The following is a 9,298-nucleotide window of genomic DNA, read 5'->3' as shown; positions in this document are numbered from 1 at the left end:
TTTGGTATGACTAAGTCATGGTATGGTATGCTGTACATAATCACAGAAACTGTCAGTGTGTCATTCTGTCAGTCAGTCATTCTGTCAGTCCCACGTTTTTCTACTCACTGACGTGGTCAATCTATGTGAAACTGCACATAGGCATTGAGGATTGGCATAGGTAGAAGGTGACAAAGCTACCAATGGGTATGGACTAGTTTACCATTTATTTAATAATGATTATTATAGTGTTACCACAAATATGTTGTTGTATGATAGTATCAGTGCTGTGGAAATGTTCATTATGTTGAATGAACTGTGTGCCTGACCGGACACACCCTGGGTTGTTACTTGAGATTTTGCCATTCTTTGAATACAGCCTGTTGTAGGAGAATTTTCGACAGTCGTCACATACAGACAGGAAGCGTAAAACCTGAATGAAAAGCTTGAATATTTCTTCAGAAATTCTGTTCTTTTTAACTGCCTTACATCTGTAATCAGTCAAAATGTACAAATCATTCATATTAGAGGTGGATGATAGTGAGCTGACCACAAGTGATTTTTCATAAATGGCCAGTATTCATACCCTGGAGCTGCCCTCGTCTTTAATCCGTATTTTGATGTTGAAAGTCACATATTCCTCTGACGCACTGTGGTGTTGTGAGACTCTGGAGATTCATTCAAACATGCTTTTCCCTCTTAGTCCATCTGCCTCTGGAGAGCAAGCTGCCAGCTAATGAAGTTAAGATTCTGCCTTAACTCCTTCAAGGCATCTCCCAGCACGCAGGGACTGTAGAAATCAAGCGTTTGAAAGATGGGTTAACTGTGAACATGCATTCATTACACAATGGCCACATGTCGGCATGTCCTCCCCTGCAGAGCTCAGTATTATTTCTGTCACGCTGTATGACACCAGCCACAACCTCTTTTACCCTTTTTAATGTCATAGCACAGCTTGGATTCTCCAACCTGAAAAAGACATTTTTAGACTTGGGTCTAGTGTGTGCTTGCTTTGTCATCAGCGTTATGTGCACTATAGGGATATTTCTGAGGACTTCATTATGCGCCGGTATGAGCCACAGCTGTAAACTTTTACAGCTTAGAGTAAACCATCACTTCCCACTTACTCATTTTACTGATGGGCAACCGAAGTCTAGTTTTCCTTCCTAGCCTCTGGCAATTAAGGTGTGTGAACGCTGAGAATATATGTGTGCGTGTTTTCATGCTCTTTAAATCACATGCCATGAATCAGGTTGATGTTCAGCCATAAAAGAAGGGGTCCTCTAATGGAAGATTGTTTTCCCTGTAATTGCTCTGAGACTCAGTTTTAAGAACTGTGTAGTCTACAGCTATCCATTCCCTTTGATGTGGGTGATAGGCTATTTATTACAGTGGTATATGAGCATACAGGGAGGTGAACTTTACTTCATCTTGTCCTCGTTGGGGAGGCAGGGACACAGTACGGTTAGTAAGTGTTTGGACAGTGACACATTTTATATTATGTCACATTGGATTTGAAATAAAACAGTAACTATGGGGGTAAAATGCTGACTTCCACTTTTAAGGGTGCAAGGGGGCATTCACATCCATAGTAAGTGAGCAGTTTGCCCTTTTTAAACATTGTCCCCCAACATCAGAATAATAAAACAGGGCAGTGATCTGAGACATACAGAGCTTTTAGGGTCGGACAGTGGAATAATCTTAACAGGCCAAGTCAGTGACCTCAGTCCAGCAAAGAGTGTTACACTTGCTGAAAACCAGACTGAAGGAAGAAAGATTCATCAATGTCTTCTTCCGGAAACCACTCTGAAAAAGGATTTTCCTCACAAACCACCACTATGAAAGAGACGTCTATAAAACTGTCCACAGACTGCAAATCAGATCAGTTATTACTGTCTGTATTTTGAGTTTTTAAACCATAATTTTTAATTTCAAGAACTTTCCCAGAGCCTCCAAAGTTTTATGGGCCAAGCAGAACTTGGAGGCCTCCTCTTAGCAAGAAATATTAATTTAAATTAATGGGCGGCATGTTGGAGTCTTGGTATTTAGCTTTTATAGTACATCCATGGTTAGCATGAGGGTCAGGGATTAAACAGCTGGCCGTTTGAGGATGCTGCAACACCGTCCCTAGACTGCATTCAAACCAACAATAGCTCTGCGTTAAAAATCATAGCATACTCATTCTTTGAAATGAGACCACAGAGAGCGCCACTAAAAAATGCAAGGTTGTGCCACAAAAAACTTAATCTGGATCAATTTTTGCTGCAACTAAAAACAACTTAATCGGACAAGGTCCACATTTGGTAGATGACTTTGTAATATACACTGATCAGCCAAAACATTTGTACGACTGGTGGGTGAAGGAAACAACATTGATCATCTTGTTACAATGCAATGTTATGCTGGACAACCTTGGGTCCTGGCATTCATGTAGATGCCACTTGATGCTCTCCATCCACCCAAACACCACTGCAGACCAAGTGCCTTCCTCATGGCAATAGTACCCCACGATGGCAGTGGCCGCCCCAGCAGGACAGTGCACCATGCCACACTGCAAAAATTGTTCAGGAATGGCAGGAAAGGCATTGACCTGGCCTCAAAATGCCCCAGATCCCACTTTTAAAAAACATTAGTGGGACGTGCCAGTATCCCAGAGGTACCCCTGATCAAAGGTTGAGCCCCTTAAGATCAGACTTGGCTTTGACCTGTCGAGGTATCCATACAGGGAGCTGGTGGTGGAACCTTCCTGTGGGTTGTGAGGTGGCATACTGGCAGGTCCCACCAATGCTTACTCAGATTGGGGAATTCGGAGGCCAAGTTGACGCCAGTAGCAAGGGGAAAGATAAGGATTGAAATGCCAGAAAGGTCCCCAGTCAGACTCGATCCACGGACTTTATGAATACATGGTCAGCATCCAAAACCTCACTGGTACACCCCATCCCTGCTCAGTCTTGCCCACCTGTTTGCTGCATGTACTGGCAGTGCCCACTATTCTCCTGCTTGAATGGTTCTTGCATTGGCTGCACTCTCTTAGTATATTTGACAAAATAATGGTGATTCGAGAGCTACTTTTGCGTGACCATCAGCCACATATGGTGGTCTAGATCAGCAAATGGAGTTTGCTTCATAGTCAATGTGACTTTGTATTGACATCAGATAAGATAAGCTTTATTGACTGTCGTAAGGCAACAGAAAGTCTCTGAGGATAGACATCAAACTAACACTGCACTTTTGAAACACATTTAAAAACAATAACAAATGAAACTGTTAAAATGACAGTTTTTAAGAACGATGCCATTAACAAGATGAATGTCAACAGGTTAGGGTAGAGTGCCTAATTTAATTTGTTCAGTCAAGATTATTTTATCAAACTACTTCTCTCAAGTCAACAATGAGCTCTCACCATCAATCTCTCACTGCTATTTTAAATAGATACAGCATTTCAGTTTTTGGTGTATATTTTTTAAATCCCTCTGTTTACAGTATCAACTAAATGTCCTCCAGAAATGTGTCTCCGTCTGAGGCGCTAATGACTTGTGATTTCAAACGAGCTTGAAAGCTTGACTTTATGTTCATATTCCCTTCATTCCCTCTTGCTCTGGGGTTGCTTCATTTCACATGCATGACTTTTGCTCCAGCGCCCAGGCGTAGTGTGTATATATTATTAAGTATAAAAGATTAACATTGCTGATAGTTCAACAGAATATTTCTCTGTAAGTTGCAGTAACATCTTGAGTTCTGTCTCTGGTCAATAAAAGATGATTTTCCTGGCACATGGGAGACAGTTTGACAAAATAATTTGCCCTTTAAGGAATCAAACACAGGCAGTGTTTAACCAACCATGCAGCCATACATTGGCTCAAAGCATTCATTATTGCTTTGTACGTTGAGGAGCTGAAGCCTTTGGAGATCTGTGCAGAATCTCAATGGCCACTTGAGGAGTTAGGACTGAAGCAACACAAAAAAGAAAGCAGCAATCCACTCTGTTTTTCTATTTTCTGAGGTGTATTTCACACTTAATTGGCCGGCTATGAGAGCATGCCTGTGAGCCAGACCTGAGGTTGTGTGGGGCTTTCTAGACATTCATATCATAGATATCTTTCTTTTGACTGACTTAATTTCCCAAGGTGCATGGCTGGAGTTTGCTTTCCATAAATCCCCTTTCCTGCCGGGGACTGAGCCAGGATTTTTTAGGCCCTCTTTTGCAAGTCTATTTACAGAAATGGACTCTCAGAATGGACTATAGAATATGTTAGGTTTTAAATGGAGATGGGTATGGGTACAGTGGGACTGAAGTAGCTTCTCAATCTAACAGACCCTTTTAACATCTCATTCAGGAATGATGGAAACTGCGGTGCAGAGCTGTAATCTCTTATATTTATTTTTTCTAAAAGTAAGACTAAGCTGTTTCTAAAATCCAACTTTTTTTCTAAGAATGTTTGGACTTTATAGAATCTACTTGAATTCAGCACCCATAATGCAATGCTAACTTACCTTTTACAGTTCACATTTCTCAAGGGTCCATTTAATTAGGTCCTAACATAATTTGATCCCATTATCCCTGCTGCTCATTACAGCAGGGATAAATGTCATTCTCTGAACCAACAATGACCCATTGAAAATGCCCTATTATACCCACAACGGCTCCAGCTGTTCGAATTAATGTGAATTTCTTGCACAGTATAATCAATGTATATACACTCCATGGCCCAAAGTATGTGTGCACCCTACAGTTTTCACCCATTACATCTTATTCCAAATCCATGGGCATTATTATGCTGCAGTAATGACCTCCACTCTTCTGAGAAGGCTGCTGACGTGATGTGGTACCTTGCTGCAGGGATATGCACTTATTTTGCAACGATAGCATTTTCCCTGTGTTAAAAAAGTTACCATTCGAATAAGGCTACTTTGTTGATGCAGTGGGGTCGTCAGTACAGAGGGGCAGATGGACCTGGCTCAGCTTTTACCGGACTGTATTGTGATGTGGTAAAGTCCTCTTCATTGTAAACCACTGTGCAGTGTTTTGGCACTGTACATGAATTTAAGTGTTGAAAGGACAGGTCTTGTTTCTATGTGAAGTTATGTATCAGACTGTGTCTTGGCAGGGAGTGGTAACACCCTGGAGTCTCAGCCGGTAGTCCGACAAGCTCACAGTGACAGCAAGGCTCCAGGAAGTTACTGCTCTGGACCAAGAAATAGTTTGGTATGGGACGTCCTCTATGGTTTAGGGATCTGGCATTCAACAAAATGCTCCAAAAATTATAATCAGAAAAAGAAACAGTCCAAAACATAACCCTCTACACTTTGTTCTTTATGGATTAAACAAAGCTTTAGAGGTTCTTGTGGACAGATGTTGTTTCTTTTGGACAGCACAAGGCCGGCTTTTCACCCCTGTTTCCAGTCTTTTGAGTTTCCAGTTGGACATTCAGGGAATCGCTTTCTCGCCAGGAAATTGATACCACTGTTATGTCTTAGTTCTGCGCATCAGTAACCTGTAAAACTACAAACTGTCAACTTCCCATTTCGGTTTGTGTATGTATGAAACAAACGAGACACAACTTCTTAATTAGTCAAATTTAGTGGTGCAGGCATATTTCTGTAGCCTAATGGTGTATTTTCCTCAGCTCATTAGTTACAAATGGGTTTTAATACCACTGACATCTTATTTTAATGTATCCATGTCTTTTTTTTTCTTTTCCCAGACTTCCAGTGGGTTCAAGGAGATGTCTGTGAGGTTCAACTCATGGTCTACAACCCCATGCCTTACGAACTTCGTGTGGAGAACATGGTCAGTGAAATGTATTACACCTGAGCTTAAAATGTACTGTGATAAATGCTTTGAAGGAGAGTCGCTGATATCAGTGTCTGATGAATCAGAATTTTTGAGTATTTAACCGCAGCTTTGTGAAAACAGGAGGTTGCCAACTTGCTTTTCATGTAGTAGTAATACAAACAGTCCCTCTGCACCCACACAAGAATTGCAACAGGGCAAGTGATAATGCTTTGTAGTCATCTTTGATAGCCTAATTAAGGTCCCTTGAAAGCTTTTCTGACAGTTTAATATCGTAGTGATTGTATGAGATGGTGAGAACAAACTCTTCTTGCTCCTGACAGTGAGAAAACATCACTAGGGAGACGCACACCCCCTGTAGTCCTATTACTTTTATGGTTTCACACACCATCCTGTCAGACAGGATAGGTTCTATATTGAGGTAAGCATAAGGCCATTTGCTCCCTTTATCTATGCAAAGTAAAGTTTGAAAAGAGCCATTAGACACCAGGCAGTCATTTAATTGTTTTGTTTAATATCAGCTTGGTGACTGCAGCTTTTAAACTTCAGAACACTTCCTTATTAAAGGACCTCTGATTGTAATGCAGACCTACGCTTCTTAATTTCTGGACTTTGTCACTACCTTACCGCTCCTTCTCAGCACACACCAGATGAGCCACTTTATCAGGGTCAAGGGTACAAAGGTACCAAATAAAACACCCTTCTTTCTGCTCAGTGCTGTGTCTGTTTTCTGAATTCAGTGATGTGGGGCAACCCTGAAATGCAAAGCAATCGTCAGGCTCAGTAAAAGGCTAGCAGGGAGAGGCCTGCTTTCAGCTGTTAGATAGCGGTGGCACACACAGACGCTCACACAATGTACTACCTGTCAAAAGTGATGTTACCTTTAATTATTTGGAAAGTCGAGGACAAATTGCCGTGAAAGTTTCGTGGCGGAGTGTGAACGGAGACAGCGGCCTCTTAATTGCAGCGGCTGTCTCGGAGCTGATGCCAAATAGACTTGGACAGGTCTTGCTGGTTGATTTAGCCGCCCTGCGTTGTCTCATAACGGCACATGCTGTTACAGACGCAGGAAATGCAGGCGACCTCCGGTTTTGGAACATCTGGAAAGTGCTTATAATGGAGGAATAATCACCAGCCAGTTGTCCCTGAGTGTGTGTTTGTGTATGTTAAAGCTCCAGTGAGCCAAATTCGTTTCTGATAAATATCATCACAGTAGATCACAAACTGTGGTCACAGTAGGGAGACGTTTTTCATTCCATCAGATATGCTGTAGGTGGCTTTTAATATTAAAAATAATCATTCAGAACTTAAAAAAGGTAAATACAAACCTGTTCAAAAAAGTTAAAATTAGCGCATTCACTCGTGTGTGGTCTTTTCATCAATGCCGATTAAATACCTGCGATTACTGCAGAGGTATTTGACCCATGTCTGAATGTTGACTGTAACCTTTACCCACATAGAAAAGCCAGATGTAAGCGGGTGCTAGTGGGTTTTTTGTGCAGTGGAAAAGGGGCTTTAGTCTGACATACATTTGTGTAAAATGGTTAAATAATTCCGTTATTAGTTGGTCCGTTGGTCCGTTATTAGTTATAATTAAATTATTACAAAATAATTTTGATACCCCTTAATCATTTATGTCATTTATCAAGCAAAAATTCCAAACATTTGTTATTGCCAACCCAAAGTGTGAGGATTTGTTGCTTAAAGCTGTATTTGGTAACTTTTATGAAAATATTTTTTTGTCATATTTGCTGAAACTGTCACTATATCCACACAGTAGACTATGACACAGATGATCTGTGAAAAAAAATTATATCCCCCTGCCTCCTCGTATTTCTTTTAATGGCATTACCACACGTAAGCGTAAAAAAACAATCAGAGCTGAGGAGTCTCTAATGTAGCCGTCAGTCCTGTCAATCACTACTCAAGAACTGCAATCAACCAGGCCACGCTGATCAAATATGAATCAAAGTTCTGTCAATGCATTTTCTGTTTTTTGTTTTTTTTCAAATGTTTTCAGAAGCATATTTTAGTGTACTGTTTAGCTGTAACATGAGAAAGTTGGTCAGGCTGGCGGGCGGTGCTTGGTACTTTGCTGGAGTGTTTCCATCATGGCAGCCGGGACATATCCTTTTCCATTTTAAAGCTAAACAGTCACTAAAATATGTTTCTGAAAACATCTGAGGTGAAAAATAGGCAATGCAGTGTGATAATCTCAATTCAGTGCTGTTTACTTTGACCACAGTTCATGAGCTTTGAGTGACTTGATCAACAGCTGTGTTGAGACTCTGACTGGACGTTTTCCGTGAGCCTCAGTAGATTCTAGCAAATGCGAATAGAAGCAATACGAGGAGGAACATGTTTGTTTTTCACTGATTTTCTGTCTCAAGTATTTCAGTGTGGATGTAGTGACAGTTATTTTTCTAAAAATCACTGTACCTGTACCTTTAATATTATTGTAAATATCTTTGATAACCTTGGACATCCCCCCCAGTACCCATCCACCTGTCCTCCCATCAGAAGTACAGATAACATAAAACAAACATAAATATATATTAGGGAAATAAATAAATCAAACAATCCATCCAATCAAATCCATCAACAAACTTTCATTGATCACGAAAATGAAGGTGAGTCGCACTCATGTCCCCAGGAATCTTGCTGGGCTGTACAGTAATTTTGCTGTAGTGGTCCCAGTTTGAATTGCAAGTAGCTCACCTGGTAGAGCATCTATATAGGAGACATCCTTGCCGCAGTGGCTGCAAATTCGATTCTCACCTACGGCCCTGTGCTGCATGTCATCCACTCTCTCTTCCCCTTTCACGCTAACCCTGTCCTTTAAAATAAAGGCTAAAAAGTCCAAAAAATAATCTTGAATATAAAAAAGGCAAGTAAATAGGACTCCCCTACATTACAAAAGAAAAAAAAAACACTTAAGATTTTTGTTCTGATGTCATAAACATTTTGACGAGCCGTACCAGTAAATCTGATGGCACAGTGTTGCAGTGGTTCACACTGTCACCTCACAGCAGGAGGGTTCTGTGCTTCTGTGTGATGTTCACATGTTATCCCTCCTCTCTCTGGCTTCCTCCCACAGTCTAGTGACATGCAGGTTAGATTAATTAGTGACTCTAAATAGGTGTGAATGTGAGTGTGAATGGTTGTATGTCTCTGTGTGTCAGCCCTGTGATAGTCTGGTGACCTGTCCAGGATGTGCCTCTCGCCCAGTGACAGCAGAGAAACGCTCTAGCTCCCTGTGACCCTGTACCAGGATAAACAGTTACGTTGAAAAAAACAAATGAAAGTATCAGTCAATTATTTGATGTGTGTGAGGAGTCAGTTTAAAGGGAAATTTCAGTTTATTTCAACCTGTCTCCTATCGTCCTAAATTTGTTTCAAGTGACTAGTGACATAAAAATAATAATTAGCATGTTAGCCGTTAGCCTAGATACAGCCGGGGCGCATAGTAGCGTCAGACCTGTTAAAACGTAAGTGAACGGGCAACCTTCAAGTGCAAAGTTAGTC

General features: G+C 41.0%; 1 protein-coding gene across 3 annotated transcripts in view; it reads left to right on the top strand.

The window, feature by feature from the left end:
• Positions 1 to 9,298, top strand: part of trappc9 (trafficking protein particle complex subunit 9) — a 318,188-nt gene that overhangs the window by 55,579 nt on the left and 253,311 nt on the right. For all 3 annotated transcript variants that reach the window (XM_050034614.1, XM_050034613.1, XM_050034615.1), the window contains one exon: positions 5,685 to 5,770. In XM_050034614.1, coding sequence (XP_049890571.1) covers positions 5,685 to 5,770 — 86 coding nt within the window. The remainder of the gene's footprint in view (positions 1 to 5,684; positions 5,771 to 9,298) is intronic.

The sequence above is a fragment of the Epinephelus moara genome, chromosome 22 (genome assembly GCF_006386435.1).
Source record: "Epinephelus moara isolate mb chromosome 22, YSFRI_EMoa_1.0, whole genome shotgun sequence".
Classification (NCBI taxonomy): Eukaryota; Metazoa; Chordata; class Actinopteri; order Perciformes; family Serranidae; genus Epinephelus; species Epinephelus moara.
Note: the sequence above shows the minus strand (reverse complement) of the source record. Positions and strands in the feature narration are given on the sequence as shown.